The 21,950-nt window shown below is 46.4% G+C and overlaps 1 protein-coding gene across 1 annotated transcript; it reads right to left on the reverse strand.

Moving 5' to 3' along the window:
- Positions 1 to 996: 996 nt before the first annotated feature.
- GCNA (germ cell nuclear acidic peptidase) lies at positions 997 to 12,185 on the reverse strand. Its single transcript, XM_059385231.1, has 8 exons — positions 12,085 to 12,185; positions 11,315 to 11,409; positions 9,005 to 9,352; positions 7,736 to 7,811; positions 4,404 to 4,548; positions 2,897 to 3,035; positions 1,980 to 2,184; positions 997 to 1,714 (listed from the first exon to the last, which is right to left on the reverse strand). The coding sequence occupies exons 1-8, from the start codon at positions 12,183 to 12,185 to the stop codon at positions 1,468 to 1,470; spliced, it is 1,356 nt and encodes a 451-aa protein (XP_059241214.1). The 3' UTR covers positions 997 to 1,467.
- Between the last annotated feature and the right edge of the window lie 9,765 nt (positions 12,186 to 21,950).

A 21,950-nucleotide genomic window follows, 5' to 3' on the forward strand; every position in this document is an offset into this window, starting at 1 on the left:
TGAATGACTTGTTAATAGTCATTAGCACATGGGGAGGCATGGGGAGGGGGCGCTATGGCTGAGGTGGAAGCGAGTAGGGGAAATGACCGGGGCTCCCCAGAAAGGTAGGCAGCAGGACTACTGAGTGAAGACCGTCCCTTTGCAGGAGTGGGACCACTGTGCTGTCAGTTCCCCTTCATTAAGCCACCAACGTGCCATGATCCAGTTTCGCAGGTCAGCTGGGCCTCTGCCAAGACTGCAGATGCGACTGGAGGCAGGCCTGCTAAGGAGGAACCTGAAGATTTATCTAGCTTGGAAAGCTCCTATAACCCCAGTGCCCACACCCAAACCCTTAGACTTGTGGTTAGGCTTCAGTCCGCCACCACGGAAAGACAAAGCACCTGTGAAATAAAGGAACGATGGAAGGAAGGAAAAGGACAAAATGAGACATCCTGCCCTATAAAAGGTTATCAATGATGTCCCATGATGCTAGATTAGTAATGAGGTTTGTGGCAGGCTGAGCAGTGGGTCCCCCAAGATGTCTGCCCTCAAATCCCCAGAACTCATGAATAGGTTACCTTACATGGCAAAAAGGTTGCTGATAAGCTGCCCTTAAAATAAGATTCTCTTGGATTATCCAGGGGGGCCCAGTGGCTTCACAAGGGTCCTTAAAAGTGAAAGAAAAGGAGCAGAAGGAGGGAGAGGGTGGGGGAGAGTGATGGAGAGAGAGAGAGAGAGAGAGAGAGAGAAGAGAGAGACAGATGTTGCTGGCTTGAAGGATGGAAGGGGGCCACAAACCAAAGAATGCTGGTGACCTCTAGAAATTGGACAAGATGAGGAAATGGATCCCCAAACCCCAGGGCATCCAGAGAGAGAAACACAGCCCTGCCCACCCCTTGATTTCAGGGTCTTGGATGAAGGACCTGAGGGTTGGTTCTGCGCTAGGCACGGGGTGTCAATGAACTGACCCCATTTAACAAGCAAATTTCAGAAAACATTTTATTTTTTTTGTCTTAATAACAATTATATTGGCTCAGCACAGGCTTATTCAATGCCAAGAGCAACTAAATTCATGAAATATGCTTGTCTTTTATGTCTATTTAAGTATAACATGTTCTACCTGCCAGCAGCCCTGGTCTTGGAGCGTGGCCTTTAAAACTCGATCACCTCCAGCATCCTTTATCTCCACCTGCCCCTCTTGAAAATGCAGTTTGTGTCTGAATTGTGTTCTACGTGTTGAAACTATGTTAAGAGTAATACCCAGAGTGGATCTGATCCAAAGGGCTTATGAGTACCTCAAGGGCACAAAATTGCTTAGTAGCAGAATCCTTGCCTAAGAACAATCATCGTTAACTCTATGAGGCTATAAAGAAATGGTTTAAATCCTAATATTCCTAATATTCATCACTTATCAGAAACAGATATTTTTCTAAAACCTCTCAGCAGTTAAGGGGGGCTCAGCCCACAGAAATACGCCCCCAGATAACCTCAACGATCCTGCCTTCGCTTATCGGCATAATCCTTGCTCAGCCGTCTCATCACATCCCCGTGGCTTATCCCTTCCGTCTCATGCTTAATCGTTCTATAATTCTCCTGCACATACTTAGCAAAGGGCCTCACATGGGGCGCAATGGGGGTTCCATCCTTGCGAGTTAGCGGCAACATGACCAGAGGCCCCTTGCACTTGGCACAGATAAAGCGATCGGTGTTCAAGGATCTGGTATAGCGGCCAACCCTAATGAGGAAAGAGACACCACACAGCAAACTGATCAGTCAGTGGAACTCAGCATGTTCTCGGAGCTGCTGGCTGGAGGCCCAAAGCAAGGCTCTCAGGCCAGCTCCAAGTAGCAGAGCATGGAGAAAGAAGACGCAGAGAGGAGCAGAGGTTTACTCCACAGGCAGGCCAGCCATGGGCTTACTAACGAAACCACAAAGGGCCAGTTAGCTGGAGGCCACAGCGGAAATGTAACCGAAGAGAAGTCTGAGGCAGAGGGTCTTACCTGGTTTTGCACCGAGTACATTCATAATGGATCCTGTAGTTAATCTTATAGTTATGGCAGCGGGTGACCATGGGCAGCTCCGGGTGCACCATGTTCGATTTCTTGGCGTAATATTTCCATGCGTCCCCATGAGAGTCACGGATGCCGTCAAGCAACCACGAGGCTGCGTGGCATATCTCATGGATCAAAGTGTCCCGGAGACGGTCTTGGAAGAGGGATGGAAAGAAATCATGAGCACCTGAACCACTGCCCTCCAGTCTGCTACCCAATCTCCTGAGACCCTCAACCCTGCCACACACTCGCCCCAGGTGGCTTAGTAGGAAAGCGATGCGGTGGTGTGCTGGAAACTGAACGGAGATGAAGAGTGAGGTGACGGGGCCCCAGACCTGGGCAGAGGCAAAGGAACGAGGATAGAAGGGTCATTTTGAAGATCTGGTGATTGGCTAGCTATGGGGGTGAGACCTTGAACCTTAGTTACCGGGTGAATAGAGACACCGCCGCTGGCAACAGGGGAGCTACCTGCAGAGAGACAGTTAGCCTAATTGAAAGACAGCCAAGCCGATAATCATGTCCTCTGAGCAGAGGCATCTGGGTGGCACAGTCCATCGCTTGATTTTGGCTCAGATCTCGATCTCAGGGTAGTAGGACCGAGCCCCATGTCAAGCTCTGTGCTCAGCATGGTCTGCTTCAGATTCTCTCTCTCCCTCTCGCCCTGCTCATGCTCTCTCTCTCTAAAATAAATTAATAAATCTTTCCCGAAAATTCTAAAAATAAGAAGTTAATGCCCCTGGAGCAAGGCGTAGTATGCCCAGCTACCCAGGAAGGACAGGTAAAGCTGTGGCATAGGCTGTCAGGAAACACCAGTATGTAAGAGTCACTACACAAGGAAAGGGCGCAGCCAGAAAGCTGCCTGTCACCTGCGGAGTCGCAGACTTTCAGGGAAATCTCGATCTTCGCATAACGCTGCTTCTTAGGGTAACGGGTCTCACCCGTGGTGCATAAGCCAGCGGTCCTCAGCATCTTTTTATTCCAGCCAATATCAATTTTCTCTGGTAGCTGAGAACAAATCAGCGAGCAAAGTGACTCAGCAAGCAGTTTCAAGCAGACCAAAGACTATTTACTCAAGAGCCCTGCAAGGGGAGTGCCTGGGTGGCTCAGAGGGTTAAGCGTTTGCCTTCGGCTCAGGTCATGATCCCAGGGTCCTGGAATCGAGCCCCACGTTCAAACTCTCCATGGAGAGCCTGCTTCTCTCTCTGCCTCCACCCCCTCCCCCTGCTTGTGATCTCTCTCTCAAATAAATAAATAAAATCTTAAAAAAGAAAGAAAAGCTCTGCACATCTAAACATTCTGGGGAGAGTAAAAGCCAGGCTGAAGCCCAGGTGAAAATGATGCACAAGCCATCAGGACACAAGGGAGATGGCTGAGGGTACACACACAAAGGACTTGAGCTGCCCCACATGGGGACACAGGTCAGGGGCAGCCAAGGAGAGAAGGGCAAACCCCGCTGAGGCAGGAGACGGAGCCCCTCCCCTCCCAGCATAAGAATGCAGAGGTGAAACTGCACATGCACCTCAGTCCCCTCATCAGCCATGTGATGTGACACCACTGTCATGGGGAGTGACTTCCCCAAAAGCTGGGGAACCTGGTTGTGTCAGCAGAAATAATAAAAGTCTGAAAATCCTAACAACTGCCAAGGCTCTGTTCTAGACACTTAAGGAGTATTACCTTCCCTAGGCCTAACAATAATTCTGTGGGGGCACCTGGGGGGCTCCATCAGTTACGTGTCTGCCTTCACCTTGGGTCATGATCCCAGGGTCCTGGGATCGAGCCCTGCATCAGGCTCCCTGCTCAACAGGGGCGTCTGCTTCTCCCTCTCCCTGTGCCCCTCCTCCCCCTGCTCATGCACTCTTCTTTAAAAAAGAACATTAATTCTATGAAGTAGCAGGTACTATTATCGTTCCCATTTTACAGATGAGGACACTTAGGCAAAGAGTGGATAAGTAACTTGCCCAGGCTCACAGAGCTCCTTCCCATTATTCTTCAACATAAAGCCTCTCTTTCCAGATACTCAAGGATCAGCAGACGCCCTCTCCACCCCCCACACACAACTGCTGCTCTCTCTGCCTACCATCCCTCGAGAACCAGAAGTCTTACTTCCTGCAGGCAACCTTATTTCCTGACCAGTTGGGGCTCTCAGTGATTTTTCTGCCTCTGCTGATCTCCTGTGCTGGTAACAGTCTACCATAGATGATTAGCCACAAACACGTGTGATTTCTTTCACCTACAACTGCATCATCTCTCCACGTACGTAAGCTGGCACTTCTCCAGAGCCGGAAATACACAGCTAACACATCCAAACACCTCACAGCTCCCGAGAGCACCAGGTGTCCAGCCGGTGCTCATCTAGCACTCATTCATCAATACCTTTTTATTAAACACCGAGCTGTTAAACAGGGTGTAGATTTTCTGAACCAGGCTATCCTTATTTTGCTTGAATTTCCTTCCGGAATACTGCTTCGCGTTTTCCAGGTCACGCAGGAAACATCCAGGTATTTTGCACGTTGCTTTCCTGCGAAGGTAAGTTCAACTGAGTTATGTACAGCTGGAGGAAGAAATGAGAGAAGTGCGCACATGCGGGTCATATCCAGAGAGACTGGGAAAAGGTGCCGGTTCCTCTTCCTTCCAGCTCCTTATAGGAGAGCAGTCCCCAGAGTTCCACGCATAGCCTTTTTTTTTTTTTCCGCTATTTGCATTCTCAGAGATGTGAAGCCCTGTGGCTTCAACCTCAGCAGGAGTGATCCCACTCCTGTATCCGCAGTCTGGAGCTCTCTTCTGGGGGATCCAGTTCCAAGTTGACAAGGTCCCCAGGTGCACTGCCAACTGATTAACCTGAGTACGTCCCCTGCTCAGTGTGTTTTGTTAGCGGACTTCTGTTATACCAGGCTGAAAACCTCAGAGACAGCTTAAAATCCATTTTCTCCCTTGCCCCATATTCAAATAAGCTCAAAAACCACAATCTCCTTCACATCTCTTCCAGCCAGACTTCCTTTGCACCCCATGGTCGCCAGCCTAGTTCATCTCCCCTCTGGGCCTTGCTGCTACAGTGTTCCTCCCCTCCAGGCCCTTTTTCTTTCTTTCTTCCTCCACTCCAACACCCCCCCACACACTATTCCGTCCCTCCCCAGCTTGCCATGACTGTGTAGTCTGCCCATTCAAGGCCCAGGTTAATTGGGCCCCAACCTCTGTCTCCAGCTACCATTTCCACCATGGCCAAGGTAGGCAAGTTAAATGTTCTCTGGACAGGAACTGTGATATCCTGAAGTCTGTTCATGTCTGGACACAACCGATTCGCCCCTGAGCCCTAGAATGACCATGTCTCCAGCTCTCCTGAGAACCCCCATCCATGTAGTGTTTTCTCCTTTGCAGAGAACTTCTTGTTGCCTTATCTTACTTAATCCTCACCAACACCCTTCAAAGAAGTGATTGCTATTCTCATCATCTCTACTTGGCGGAGACAAGAAACCGAAGGTCTGAGGTCAGGTGACTTCCCCCAAGTTCACAGAGACCCTGGATCTTTGAACCCAAATCTTGGGGCCTTTCCCATTAGACCCCTACTGTCATCCCATCTTTTGAGGTCTAATTGCACTGCACAAAGAATAGTGCTAAGTACATGGAGGATTTACACTTGTAATAACAATTCATTTCACCCTTTCATCCTAGCCACAACCACCCACAGGTCCCAAGAGATGAGCCCACTGAGCAGCACAGATGAAAACAGGAGCAAACACATGTAAGCTGAGTCTCTGACTTAATGGAACTCCTGAGATGGGGATTTTGCCAGGACACTCATGAATCCTGAAGTCACAAAAGAAGCCATCTGGGAGGGGCTGGGGTGGAGAGAGGGAATCAGAACAAAACCAGGCCAAGGCAGCTCAAGTCAGGGTCCTCATCCCCCAGAGTCCGAGACTGGTGACGAACATGGTCTGCCTCAAATTACCTTGTACTGAAAGCAAATTTGCATCCAAAAAGGTAGCAGATGAAAACCCAAACCATCTGCAGACCTCAGCAGAGAAGGGGGGACCCCCCCACCGTTGGCACCTATGTCAAGCAGGCCTTGTGACTTGGCCCACCTTCCCCTCAATGCCTCTGCCACTTCACTTGCAGGCAGAATACCTCCACATCAGAGGAACCAGCAAGACCCCAAATGGGTACATCAGATGCCATGACCAGCGAGCAGCCTGCACAGGAACAAGGCGAGGCACAACAGGAAGCTCACAGACTACCACAGGAAGCGCCAAGGCAACCGTGAGGAGTCCAAACACACTAGCCTCCCTGGGCTGATGCGGAGGATGACGCCGCCCAGGGGCAGCTGACGGCCTCCTTCTGTCACACCATAGTAAAGCAATCTGGGAGCTGCCCAAGTCACAAAGGCAGCTCATGGCTGTTATCTAGGAACCCAGAGAAGACCCTTGGCTGGCCACAGATCCACCCATGAGAGAACATGCCAAACGACGAGAGCTGCTTCTCTGAGCAACAAGTGCAGAAGAAGAGAGCGCCTCTCAGCTCAGGTTCAAGTGGCCCTGCTGTGCCCGTGCCTGCCATGTCGTTCTTCTTCTCCCCTTAAGATGCATTTATTGTGGGGTGCCTGGGTGGCTCAGTCATTAAGTGTCTGCCTTCGGCTCAGGTCATGATCCCAGGGTCCTGGGGTCGAGCCCCGCATCAGGCTCCCTGCTCAGCAGGAAGCCTGCTTCTCTCTCTCTCCCACTCACCCTGCTTATGTTCCCTCTCTCACTGTGTCTCTCCCTGTCAAATAATAAATAAAACCTTTAAAAAAAAAAAGATGCATTTATTGCTTCAAGATCCAGGTATAAACAAAACCAAAACCAAACAAGCAGAGTCCTTTAAACACATTTCTTGTCTTGTAAGATAATTCGGATGTAAGTATGTATGACTCCTGAACACGAGGAAGAACGAAGAAAATTATGCCTACTACACCGTCTTTTTAAGGGGAAAGGTGAGAACGTCCTGCAATCTGAATGGGAAAAAAAAAAAGTGTCAGTTTTTGGCTTCCTTTAAAGTATTGACATGTCTTTGGTCTAAGTGACCTGCTGTTCTCAGGACCAATCCCACACAGCCTAATAAAAATAAAGGCACCATGAGCCATCAGTTTCACCCTGATGTTTAAGCTTTCGAAATGTTCAAGAACATCGACAAGCTGTAGGAGTAACTGGAGGCAGCCAAAGCACCGTGAAAACCCGAAAGGCAATCTTGAATGCCCCCTCCCAATTCCAATAGATGGGGACATGTCCACTCTGCCTTCCTACCATCTCCCCTGTGACTGCTTTAGTTTTGTGCCCACTGGTGGCAACAAGGCAGTATGTAGTCTGAAGAAGTCTCATGTTTGGCTACACATGAGTTTTTGACCTGAGTTTAAGGACCGAGGAAAGGCCAGCACTGATGTGGGGGCCAAAGGGCTCTGGACCCACCCAGGGGAGCACAGGAATTGTGGTAGGGCGCCTGTGCAGGGCTCTGCTGGGGACAAAAAGAGGTGGGGAGCAGTGCAGTATCTCCTCCTCCTCTCCTCCGTCCTCCTCCCAATTTATGCCCCCCCAATTCAGGGAATGAAGCCTTGTCCCCTCTCCAACCAGACTCCTCCATCCCCTGGAAGACCCTCCCACAGGTGCGGTGGACCACTTCACATGGACGGGACAACAGTACCATTAATTCCCATGCAGCTGAACATGAACAGTACGTACCCAGGCGTGCGTTTTTCAATTTTCCCTGCACCGGGCTTCTTCTTGGTAGGCGCACGTCTTTTGGAGACTCTCACAGCTGTAAAGATAATAGCTCATCTGTACCCTGAAAGCTGGGCCCATCCAGAACTGGAAGAAAGGTGCACCCAGGAGCAGCCCCCACAGCCACACCCAGAGCACCATCTAGAAAAGGTCTGAAGCCTGCATACTCTCCATTGGTTGGTGACAAAGTCTCCCTGAGTGAATCCCAGAGCTGTCAGCAGAGTAAGCTGGGTATGAGGCTGTCATAGGTAAAAGGACTATATAATGAGGTGATGTGAGCCTGCCGCTAGAGGTCAGATTGTGTGGGCAACTGAGGCACAGGCAGCATAAGGAACAGTGTAGCACATCTCATGCACTTGCCCTAAGGAAGTGGCTTAGGGGCGCCTGGGTGGCTCAGCCAGTTAAGCGTCTGCCTTGGGCTCAGGTCATGATCTCAGGGTGCTCAGATCGAACCCCTCATCTGGCTCCCTGCTTGGCGGGGAGCCTGCTTCTCCCTCTCCCTCTGCCCCTGTTCCTGTCCCTTTCTCTCTTCTCAAATAAAATCTTAAAAAAAACAATACAAGGAAGCATCTCAGATTCTAGGGTAGACCTTCACTCAGCATACAAGTCCAGCCTGTGTGTCTTTGGTTAGCCCCCATTTACTGCTGACCGCTGTAGCCAGAGACTTCTGTAACAGCAGTGTCATTCATTTGTTTACTGAAAAAAAGTATTAAACATCGACTATGTGCCGAATACCAAGCTAGACCCTGGGAGAGACTTAAAACTGAAGAGTCCTCCCACCCAGAGGCTCATCGTCCACTGGGGGGTGGGGGACAGATTCAGAAACACATCATAAGACAGCTGGGTAAGTGCTTTAGCAGGGACAGGCTCTGAGAACTTTGGGAACCCAGGAGGGAGGAGCCTCTCTGATGTCCGGCTCCCTACAGGAACTGACAATTGGGCTGGGTCCCAAGAAAAATGGCATCTCCTTAGGATGAAAAGCACAGAGAGAAAATGTGCCAGATCGAGGGAACAACAGCTTCTACGACACAGGTGTTCCTCCCCCACTTCCAGAAAAATCTTTTTGCCTGGGATGGCTATCTCCCTTAGCCACCAGGAAACTGCTGAAAGGCCCAAGGTCAGTAGGCAGGACAGACCTCTCAAGGGCAAAGCAGGCCTGGCTGGTGCACAGGGAGAGGGGAGAGCAGGGCGGATTCAGGAGGTTGGGTGTCCTTGAGGTGACCGGCTTACCAGGTGTCACACATATATTCTTGGTCTTACTCTTCCTCTTCCGTGGCTGCTCCACCACAGGTGCCGGCTTGTCATCTGCAATCTCCACCTCGGCTTCGGCACCTCGTGGTGGCTGGCCCAGATTTTCACCAAGATTCAGCTCCCCAGCATCATGAGAGGAACCACTTTGGGAGACATTGAAGACCTCCATCTCTTTTTCCTCTGAGGCAGTTTGGCCCTGATCACACGAATCCTCATCTATTATAAGCACAGGGCCCTCAAAATCACTGTCATCATCAGTAATAACTATTGGTGGCTCCTTGGTGGCAGGGTGCTCCTCAGTGTCTGATAACACATCCAGAATCTCATCTGAAATTCACGAGACATGGTCACATATTCATATACTCCCTCTGCCCACCCCGCACACTCAACTTCAGATTATCGAGCACAAATGAAGCAAGCTGGAAACAGGGACGTTCAGAATCACATTAAGAATCTATTATCTGGGGACGCCTGGGTGGCTCAGTTGGTTAAGCAGCTGCCTTCGGCTCAGGTCATGATCCCAGCGTCCTGGGATCGAGTCCCACATCGGGCTCCTTGCTCCAGCAGGGAGCCTGCTTCTCCCTCTGCCTCTGCCTGCCATTCTGTCTGCCTGTGCTCGCTCTCTCCCCCCCTCTCTCTCTGATAAATAAATAAAATCTTAAAAAAAAAAAAAAGAATCTGTTATCTGGTTGTTGAGTGTGCTATTACAAACATTGGGGTGCATGCACCCCCTCGGATCTGTATTTTTCTATCCTTTGGTAAATACCTAGGAGTGCAATTGCTGGATTGTGGGGTTGGTCTATTTTTAACTTTTTTTTTTTTTAAAGATTTTATTTATCAGAGAGAGAGAGAGATTGACAGAGAACATAAACAGGTTCCCCACGGAGCTGGGAGCCCGAAGCAGAACTCAATCCTGGGACCCCAGGATCATGACCTGAGCCAAAGGCAGCCACTCAACCAACTGAGCCACCCAGGCACCCCTATTTTTAACTTTTTGAGGAACCTCCATACTGTTCTCTGACGTGGATGGAGCTAGAGTGCATCATGCTAAGTGAAGTCAGTCAGAGAAAGACAAAAACCACAGGAAAAATCATTGAGAGGGGACAGCTAGCAGAACAGTAGCAGACTAGGGTTGCAAGCCACCTCTCCTTTCCCTGCTCTGGTAACGCAGGTTAGCCAGGAAACTCTGGCCAATGGTAGCTCTTTGGTAGTTAGCAAAGAAGCAGCCAGCACTTTAAGGGTGCAGGTACCTTAAGGAGAGGCCTATGGGTCATGCCCTATCTTTGTCAGAAGTGAACAAAGATCAATAAAGTACCATCCCTAAGGCCAAAGAAGAGGCTCCTAGTCTTGGGGCACCTGGGTGGCTCAGTCTGTTAAGCATCTGACTCTTAATTTTGACTCAGGTCATTATCTCGGGGGTTGTAAGATCAAGCCCCACATCAGGCTCCACACTCAGTGAGAAGTCTGCTTGCCTCTCTCCCTCTGCTCCTCCCCTGTTCTCTCAGATAATTAAGTAAATAAATAAAATCTAAAATTAAAAAGAAAAAGCTCCTCATCTTCCTACTTTTCACCCCCCTCCACCACTGAATAGGTTCCAAACTGCAGGTATAGCTCCCTGCCTCTGGAAAGGTTTTTAAAAGAGCCTCTGAAACCACAGGGGCAAAGAACTGCTGTGGGATATGGGCTCCAAGAAGGACAGAAATCTCCAGAAAATATACGCAGAATGGGGAAAGGCAAAGACAAAGAGCTAGCTGGAGAAAGTAAGGGCTCCCCCGAGAAGTCACAGTGGGCTGACTCAGCACCATCACCTAGCTAAGTCTCTCCCCAGCTGGAAAGAATAGGCCCGCGCCTCTCCCCTTCCCTCTCTCTGTCATTCCCACACACAGAGGAGGAGGAAAAGAATGGCGGGGATGGGTGCGGGGATAGGGTGGAGAGGGGAGCTGAGCAGCCTTCATACCTTCCTAGTGTCAGCTCCTTTCTTCCCCAGCCCTGGTCCCTATATATAGGTAGGAGAGGAACCCTGTATGTAGGTGGCCAGAACTCTATGGAGGGGGATGACCAAGGTCTAAAGAGCCTAGAACAGTTGCTGCTATGTTTGGAAATTCACCAGGGAGGGGGTGTGTGTAGGGAATCCGGCCATATCCACATCCAGCACCCACGAGGGAAGAAATGGTGGCACCTGCTACTAAGTGAGTGCCAGAATTGAACGTTTGCTGACGCATATCCTGACGCGTACCCTAAAACCACTGTGTGATAGGGATGCCGATCTCAGCGACTTCCCTCCATTACGAGTATACTTGCCTTCGCTGCTGATGTCAGATATGTGAGCTCTGACATTATTACTGAAGTATTCGTCTTCAGAGTCAGAGTCAATCACCACATAGCTGAGTGAGGAGACAAGTAAAAACAACAGTGAAACGTCAGCACTACGGTCTTCTTTTCACGGCCTTTCCTAACGCCTCCACCATGAACATGAGCACCTGAAAACGTTCTGTTGCCATTCCCCTTCTTCAGAACTACTCAATAATTATTCCTGATTTTCCATCTTTCAACCAAATCACTAAATCTGGCTCTATCCTGGCGAAAGGAGCTATCTGTCAAGTACTGAGTGAAATAGGCTGTCCGAAGGCATGTATGCCAACAGTTCTGGTGCAGGGCAAAAATGGACTAGGCAAATGTTAATTTCTAACAGTTAGTGGCCATTTTCCTTTATCTTTACCTGTTACGGTCACAAATCCACTAATCCACTTCTACCATATTCACATTTAAGCTGCCAGGTTGAGGCGCCTTGGCTCTACTGTTGGTCACTCTCTCCTTTAAACTCTTTTTTGGGATTTCCAAGCTACTGTTCTGTTTTGGTTCTCTTCCTGCGCCTCTGTCCACTCCTTCTCACTAACCTCTCTTCCTCAGCTCACTCCCAGGCTTTTTCCACAGTGCCTTCACACCAAGCTAATCAATTCCTAAGGACTGCATGCATGTCACCTATCTGCCAACGCAAGCCATTATATCCAGCCCAACTGTGTGCCTGACTTCCAGCTCCACAATTTCTAACTTCCTACCTGGAATCCCATGGGTAGGGCTGACTTGCAGTCCACACGTGCAGGAATAGCCTTGCCCAGTGTTTATTGATCGCGTCTGTTCTGACGGGTCTGGCAGTCATCCTGACTGATCCCCGTCTGTACTCAAACGGTCGTTAAATGTTTTGAGGATCGGCCCTGCCTACAGGCCCCTCCATTTACACAGGCCCAAAACTGAACTCAGTTCAAGGAAAACTGAAAAGCGGAAAGCCCCCTCCTTCCCCAGTTTCACCCTTCCTCCAATATCCCACTTATAGTAGCCTCCAGGAACTAGACCAAGAGCTGTGGGCATTCCCGGCAGGCCCATTAAAACAGATTTTCTCTACGTATTTGTTCAACATCTATCCCTTGGAGGCAGGAATAAACCAACTTTTCTATTTAAAAATTGGACATTTAAATGTATTATCAAGTAAGGACTTTATTAGGTACAATACTGGAAGCCACAAAGAAACTACAATAAAGCATCTGAAACCTAAATGATGACCATGATGAGCACCAGATGATGGATAGAAGTGCTGAATCACTTTATTGTACACCTGAAACTAATAGTACACTGCACATTAACTATATTGGAATTAAAATTAAAAATTTTTACAATTACAAACAAAAATACTGTAGGGAGTGCCTGACTGGCTCAGTCGGAGGAGCAAGTGACTCTTGATCTTGGGGTTCAAAGTTCGAGCCCCATGTTGTGTGTAGAGATTATTTAAAAACAAAACAAACGAACATAAAAAACAACAAAGTCTTCAGAAAGATAAAAATAAAAAATAAAAAAATAGGGCAACCCTGTTGGGACCCCTCTCATTCTTGAGAGCTTTTTCTTTCTTCATTTAATAAACTTATATTGCTTTACTCACAAATAAATATATAAATAAATATAAAAATTTTGTCAAAACACAGAAATTTCAAAATTAAAGAATAAAATAAAATGTAAATGGCAGTGATGAAAAGATCCTGCATCTCCTGTGATTGTGGAAATGTTTACACTACCACATAAATTTGTCAAATTTCACCGAACTATACACCTCAAAGGGTGAATTTTGCCATTATGTAAATCATGTTTCAGCACACCTGCTATGGTAATTCGAGGAGTCAACATGGAAACATCAGTTACCTAGCATCCTATTTTGGATTTATTCCTGAAAATTTTCTTAGCACCTCCTACAGTCTGGCACATGGGCCCATAAGGGCCTGAGGAGTAGAGAGTGGAAATTAGTGGACAAATCAATCACAAAGACATTCCGAGAAAGAAAGTGACCAATTAGATAACAGGCCTGGCAAAAAGATCTAATACTCTGAACCTGGCTGTGAGATCAGATACCTACTATGATCCTGAACATAGTGCTCAGAGAGGAAATGTGTTGTTTATTTGTCAATCTTCTTACCCACAACATCATTCCTCAACAAATGTCAAATGTCGCTAATTTTCCTACTCACCTAAAGTTCCTTTTCTGCTCCTTCTTTTTGGTTCCAACTAAATCAGAGAAGGAAAGAGTGTGTCAGGAAGCATTTGAAAGAGGATAATTACCCACATCTTTAACTCCCTAAAGCCTACGTCCAGAAGTTAGGGCTGGTTAAAATCGTTGGGAGGCTTATATCCCCCCACCCTATGTGAGCTAGAGAGGAAATAAAAGTCAGGATGCCTAGAATGAAAAAGGTCAAGGTGGCAAACCAAGCACAAAGAACTGCCTCTGCTCCTAATAGCAGGGAAATGACCTTCATCTCACCAATGTGGAGAGAGACCTTAGAGGAGACAGACCCTGGACCAGCTCACACCAAATGTCCCAAACCACATTTCAGTCATCTTCACAAAGACAGGGTTGTTACACCTTGAAACGGAAATAACCACTTTGAAGGGAAGCTACTTACAGGGCTCAAACTCTTCATCACTGCTTGAGTCCACAGTAAGAATGCAACTGTGAAAAATGAGATATGCATTGTTATAAAGGAAGGCCAATGAACATCGTTCGCAAGTCCATGAGCAGAGGATCTCGCATGGAGAGAACCACCCACCAGAGCTTCTGACATGCATGAAAAGTTTTAGGGAGTTAGGAAATTAAGATCACAGCAGGGGAGGTGAAGAAAAATTAGGAGTGACAAGTTGCTCAGTCTACCACAGAATCAAAAATAGGGGAAGGATGTTCGTTGAGTATCATCAGCTACCAGCAAGAAGCCTATTTTCTGCCAAGTGATCTATTTCTATGAAAGACATGAAAGCGGGGGGGCGCCCAGGAGGCTCAGTCCATTAAGCATCCAACTCTTGGTTTCGGCTCAGGTCATGATCTCAGGGTTGTGAGATTGAGCCCAAGGCGGTTGCCACACTCAGAGGGGAGTCTGCTTGAGGATTCCCTCTCCCTCTCCCCACACCCACTCTCTCTGTTTCTAAAATAACTAAGTAAATCTAAGAAAAAGAGGAAAAGAAAGATATGAAAGTGATTTCTGAGACAAGGGACACCCATGAAAGGACTCATGGATGAAGAGATTACAGGTAAAAATCAAAAGGACCAAAGAGGGAGGAGGTCCGCCTTGTAGGGCTTTACTGGTTTGAAGAGAGCCTACTGGAGCGTCTGAGTGGCTCCGTGGGTTAAGCCTCTGCCTTTGGCTCAGGTCATGATCTCAGGATGCTGGGATCGAGCCCCACACATCAGGCTCTCTGCTGAGTCTGATCCCCCTGTCCCCCCCACCAGCAGGCAGAGCATACTGCTCTGCCTCCTTGTGATCTCTGTCAAATAAATAAGTCTTTAAAAAAAAAAAAAAAAAGAGGGCCTACATACCGGAACTGTGGTCTAGCTACATTGGCAAACGCTGAAATCCATTTCTTGGGGGGCAAACGAAGGGGGATTGCCCCAGCTGCAGCTGCTCCCTGCAGTGAACAGTGATGCTGGGTCCCTTGCTTCTCTGTCCCCCCACCCCCGTAATGTACCAGGCTGCTGCATAGGACCTAATCATAGGTTATCTTAGTGTGACACAGAGCTCAAAGAGGAAACCAAAAAGCACTAAAGGTGGACCTAATAGTTGCATCAAGCTAACCTTCGCCGCTTCTTGAGGGTGTTCATTTTAACCTTGAGATTGGATATCAGATTAACAATATATTGGACGGATAATATTTTTATATTGGGTTATAATATTGCATTGAAAATATTTTTTTTCTGTTTTTCAAGATACATGCTGGCTCACCCCCCTTGGTTCAATTTCCCGCTCATGTATCTGTCACTGTACACTGGACTTACTCAGGAGTAGACCTCAAATTTGTTTTCCATGTTTGTAATTTAAATTCAATTAACATATAATGTATTATTGGTTTCAGAGTCAATTTTTTTTTTAATCGGAGAAAAAAAAAAACCCTCTTGCTGGGTGTATGGTTTCCCAGGTATGGGTCAAAAACATGACCTTGGTTCTCTTTTCTTAAAGATTTTTTTTAAAGATTTTATATATTTATTTGACAGAGATCACAAGTAGGCAGAGAGAGAGAGAGGAGAGAGAGGAGGAAGCAGGCTCCCTGCCAAGCAGAGAGCCTGATGCGAGGCTCGATCCCAGGACTCTGGGATCATGACCCGAGCCAAAGGCAGAGGCTTTAACCCACTGAGCCACCCAGGTGCCCCAAGATTTTTTTTTAATTTATTTGAGAGTATGTGCAAATGGGGCAGAGGGGTTAGAGGGAGAAGAGAATCTTAAGCAGACTCCACGCTGTGAGCACAGAGCCTGAAGTGGGGCTCGATCCCAGGACCCCGAGATCATGACCTGAGCTGTAAGAGTTGGAGGCTCAACTGACCAAGCCTCCCAGGCGCCCCTGGTAATTTTTAAAATACAGTATTTCTGCTCCTCCATCTCGTCGTATTAAAAACAAAAAAGTATCTTGGGCTAAAAAAAGACTAGTCAGTGGCCAGGCCACCAGAACTACTAATTGGACTTTGGTTGATCAGTGAGAAACCAGTCCTCCGCCCCTCGTATTATGTATTTCAGGAGTCCTTCCGCCTTCAAACTGTGGAAACCTCTTTTGCTCTGTTAATGACCTTGTCTCCTAAGTCACTGGGAAAATAAAGCCATCAGACAGGAACTGCCTCATCCTCCCACCAGCAAATCTACCAGCCTATCAGCAACTACCCCCAACCCTCTTATTTCTTTATAGTTAACAATGAACACAGTGTTCGCACCACCGCCTCCGGCCAAACCCTCCCCTACACTTTGGATCTCATCCCCCTCCCGCCTTCTCAAGGATTTTATTCCTCCAATTTTCCATTCTGTGTTGCACTATCGTCCCCTCTATCCTGGATCATTTGTTCTACTATCCTAAGACCCCACATCCCCCAATTTTATATTTCCAGCCTCCAACTCTCCACTGAGCTCCAACTGTCTGAGTAACCTCTTGGACATTTAATACGCATTTGAAATGTCACATAGCCAGTACATTATTCTCGTTTTCTTCCCTCAATCCTGTTCCTATAGGAGACTGACCAATCTTGGTCAATGGCACGACCATCTGCCCAGTAACACAGACTAAAAACTTAGGGGTCATCCTTAATTCCTCTCCTGATCACACATCCAATCCATCAGCAAGATTTGCTGGCTCTACTTCTAGTATACATTTCTTTTATTTTTTTAAAGATTTTCATTGATGTATTTGACACAGAGAGAGACAGCAAGAGAGGGAACACAAGCAGGGGGAGTGGGAGAGGGAGAAGGCTTCCCGCCAAGCAGAGAGCCCGGCGCAGAACTCGATCCCAGCACCCTGGGATAATGACCTGTGCAGAAGGCAGACGCTTAACAACTGAGCCTCCCAGGTGCCCCTGTAATACATTTCATCTTGTCTAAGCACAAGTACCACTAAGAAAGAAAAAAAAAAAACCACTACCAAATGATGACAAACTATCAAATGTATAATGGATCCCAATTTCAAAACTGTGGGGGAAAAAGTCTCAGAATTGGGGCACCTGGGTGGCTCAGTCATTAAGCATTTACCTTCGGCTCAGGTCATGATCCCAGGGTCCCGAGATCGAGTCCGCATCTGGCCCTCTGCTTGGCAGGGAGCCTGCTTCTCCTCCCTCTACCTGACACTCCCTTGCATGTGCTCTCTTTCTGTGTCAAATAAACAAAATCTTAAAAAAAAAAAAAAAAAAGTCTCAGGGGCGCCTGGGTGGCTCCGTGGGTTAAGCCTCTGCCTTCAGCTCAGGTCATGATCTCAGAGTCCTGGGATCGAGCCCCACATCAGGCTCTCTGCTCAGTTGGGAGCCTGCTTCCCCGCTCTCTCTGCCTGCCTCTCTGCCTACTTGAGATCTCTCTCTCTCTCTCTATCAAATAAATAAATAAAATCTTACAACTTTACTATTACCACCCTACTCTATGCCACCATTGCCTCTCACCTAGACTTCTGTAAATAAGTTCCTGGGCCTCAGTTGTAAAACACACACACACATACATACATACACACACACACACACCACTCATTTTGGGATGCCTGAGTGGTGCAGTCAGTGAAGCACTGGACTCTTGATTTCAGCTCAGTTCATGATCTCCAGGTCATGAGATCAAGCCCCTGCCAGTATCTACACTCAGTAAGGAGTCTGCTTGAGATTCTTTCTCTCTTCCTCTCCCTCTGCCCCTTTTCCCCCACTTTCTCTCTCTAAAATAAATAGATTTTTTAAAAAAAGAACCACTTACCTCATACAGCTACTATGAAAATTAAGTAAGATAATGTCTGCCCTCCTACAGGATCACGTACCTCTCCCACATTGCGGCATTTATCATACTATACCGTAATTGCTTCTTTACATGTTTCTATCTCCCATCCCAGACAGTAAACCATACAAGGATTCGGAAGTCAGTACTCAACTATTGGGCTGAATAAAAGAATGAATGAATCTCAAAAAGGGTCCCTTTTATTATTTTCCATCCTCCCACCCACACCCCCATAGAACCTTATTTTTAAAAGACTTGGCCTGGGGGGAAAAAAAAGACTTGGCCTGAAAGATCTCACCAATAAGTTTCTCCATTTAAAAAATTAATTACACATGCCACTTACATGAACCTTACATGAAGGTTATGTGAGGTACTGAGTGAGCCCAAAGAAAAAACAAACACACACACACAAAACCAGTCATCTGCATTAATGAAAACACAGTGCCCAGGTCCTAAGACATAGTGGCCCCGACTTGCAGCGAGGGTGGGTGGGGAGACTGGCCAGTCAATATCCAGCCTCAAGGGCCACCTCCACCTAGAACTCCAGGATCTGGTCTATCCCAGCTGTGGTTTCCAGAACTTGGGTCTCTCGATTCTTCATCAAATGCTAGAGGAAGGACTCCTGTTAACCAGCTTTGCAAGGGGAGAACTAATAATGCAGACCGCCTGCTTACTTCTCAGGAGAACTAATGCCAACCACCCGCCCAGGGCATTATTTGGGGCAAGAGAATGAGAGTCAGCGGGAGAGCTGAGAATTTTACCCTGTGCATATTTGAAAACACACATTAATTATTCAGCTGAATCCTGCAACAAGCATCTTTGTCCATTTAATTACTTTTATAAAGTAGATTTATAAAGTTGATTCCCAAACGTCAAAGTCATCAAAAACATGACCAATTTTATGACTCTTGGTATATTTGCTTAATCATTTGCAAAGGGTTAGATCAGTGCACGGTTCAGGAGCATTAATATAACAGGATAATTTTTTTTCATTTGCTAATTTAGTAGGTAAATAACATTGAAATTTTCATTTCTTTTTATTACTTACGATGCGTATCTTCCAATGTTTATTTGCTGCATTCTTTTGCTAATTCCCTCTTCCATTTTAATGACTATCAATGTTATAATGTTTACCAGATAGCTTTCTGAGTGATTAAAAAACACTGGAAAGAGGAGAGGGAGAGGAACACTTTGTCCCTGTTCCTCCAAGAGTCCCATTCACCAGGAATAAACAATGTGTCTTATTATTCTTCTGGAAAGTTCTTAAACATAAGCACATACCAGCACAAATCAAGTGCACACATCTTTTAAAATAAATAGTATTATGCTACACAGATTTTTCTGTCACTGTAAGTTTTTCACTTCACGTATCTTAGTAGTCTTTCCGTTACCAGAACATACAATTCTTACCATTTTTTTTGGACGAACAATAATTCATTCAACTACACCCTTAGGTCACTTAAACTTTTTCCAAATTGGACATGAACATCCTTGTGTGTATTTCTCTGTGGACGTGTAATTCAATCATACATCCTTCGTTCCCAGAACTGAACCAAGACAAAGTTTCAGCCTGTACATGTCTACATATGATGAAATAAATATGAGTTATAGGAAGAAAGGACATGGGAGAAGGGGAAAAGGAGTCAAGAGCAACTAAATGTAAACACACAGAAAGGAATATATGACATAACCACATTTACGCACTTTGGTGTATGTGAACATATATATATACACACAGAAAATTAAATAAAATTCTTCTAACAGGGAAAGAAAAAGTCCTAGTAATTACTGGGTCAAAGGACATGGGCATTTACAATTTGGATATTTCCAGATTGCCCTGCAAAAATGTTGCACCAATTTATATTCCCACAATGACTATAAGAAATTGCCTATTCTCCTACAAATTCACCAACTCCAGTTATTATCATTTTTTAAAATTTTGCCAACCTGATATATGAAAAACAGTATCTCATGAAAATTTTTTTTCATTAAATATAAGTAAAGGTGAATAAATTTTAATGTCTATGGGCCAACACTATTTTTCCCCTAAGAACTATCTTCTGATATCTTTGGCCCATTTTCCATATGTGTGTTCACCTTTTTTTAAATTGTTGACCTGTAAAAGTTCTTTGTAGATGAAGAATAACAATACTTTATCATGGGTAATGTGAATACTTTTCCAGTTTGTCATTTTTATACTTCTGTTTGATATCAAACTGAGGCTTCCCCCACTCCAAAATTATTGGAAATGAAATCTGTTTTCTAACATTTTTAATGATTTCCTTTATTTTTAAATATTTTACCCATGTGTAATTTATTTTGTCGTAAGGAGAGATGAAGAATCCAATTCTCATTTTTTCCCAAATGGTTAGCCAATTATCTTCAAATTATTTGTTGATGAATCCATCTTTTCCCCACTGATTTGAAATGTCATTATCATGAACTAAGTTTTCATATTTGGGTATTAGGGTCGATTTCCAGACTCTCTGTTCTATGGTTTCTGCTTTCTCCCATATTATAAGCTTACATGCTTATCTGTGGAGGAAATCAAGGCAGTGTCCCCCGAGGGAGAGAGAGAGGACTTCAGAGATAAGACAATGATTTTAAAATACCCCCTTATCATGGAGAAGATAAACACTTCATCTGTGTACCTCTGGAGGGCAGCACAGTGAACAATGGGATAGAAGCACCTAAGACAAGTTTTAAGTTCACTAAAATGAAGAACTTTCTAGAAATTACACATATTCAACAATGCACTATGTTGTTTCATGGAGTTTTATGCTCCTGGGCACTAACAGAGACGTTATATATATAACAGCATTCGTGCATTGATTAAGAGGCTGGATTCCTATATGATTCTAAGGTTCCTTTTTACAATTCATTCTATAACCAAGTTATACACTCCACAGACTCGAAAGAAACATACACTTTTTGAGAAAGTCATTTGGCCAGCACAAGTATAACTACACTAAGAGAAAACAGAATTTTTCAAGTCTCACCAATCATCATCCTGGATCTTAGATTGGCCAGCTGCTTCTTCTGACATGTCCATGTCTACAGTCAAAACAAAAATATACTCTTTAAAGAACACCAAAACTCAGAACCAACACTTCTTTTCTCTTTTTTGTAGGCCCCATGCCCAGCATAGAGCCCAACACAGGGGATTGAACTCACAACCCGGATATCAAGACCTGAGATGAGATCCAGTCAGTGGCTTAACTGACTGAGCTACCCAGGTGCCCCCGGAACAAACATTTCTACATTCTGCATTTATCTTTGAGCAGCTTATTCACCCTAATTTGAGGCCAAAGCTCTGCACTGTGAAACGAGATGTATTTAAATGTTTGTTGCAGGCTTCTCCTGGCTGGAGAAAACTAGAGCAACACCCTCTCCCACCATGCCCTGCCAAGGTTCTCTGCAGACCAATCAGAAAGCCCAAAGCACATGGCAGTAACTTCAACTGCATCTTATAGCGATGCACCAGGGTAATCCATTCATTTATTAGTCCCCAGAGAAATTTTCTCCCCATTGTAAGGATTTACAATGCACTAATCCCCATTTAGGCCCTGGCCCATGAGTATCTTCTCTCAAAAGGGATTCCCATTACCCCCATCGCCACTGGCCCACCACTCTCCCCACACCTGCTCTCTACTCCCTCTCCCTACTCCAACCTCAAGCCCCAGAGTCTTCCACCTATCTGGCTTTGACCCCTCTACACTCTGCCATCCCTCCACCTCTCTATTCCTATTCCCAGGCACTCTTACATAGGCCAGCCCACTACATACCATTAGCCAACCTCTACTCTCCCCATCCCTTTACTGTACCCACGCACCAATGGTCTTACATGGGACCAGGTCACCCCCATCCCCAACTGCTCTCCACCCTGCCCCAATGCCTTTATCTCCCTATGCTAGGTTTCTGCCTCAGCCTGCCTTGCATAAATACAGCCTCAAAACCTTCACTTACCCCGCCAAGACACCCCTACTCCCCCTTTGGGTCCCCAGGAGGCCTTACACCAAGAGGCTAAGACCCCACCCCCAAGACTTCCGGGGCCAGCCAGTCCCGCACCAATTAGGTCTCGACACCTCCACTTGCCCCCGCCTCCTGCCTGCACCTCCACGAGGTCTTAGAGCCAACAGGCCCAGACCCCGCCCCCAGCCAGTCTTGCACCA

This window comes from Mustela nigripes, chromosome X (assembly GCF_022355385.1).
Source record: "Mustela nigripes isolate SB6536 chromosome X, MUSNIG.SB6536, whole genome shotgun sequence".
NCBI lineage: Eukaryota > Metazoa > Chordata > Mammalia > Carnivora > Mustelidae > Mustela > Mustela nigripes.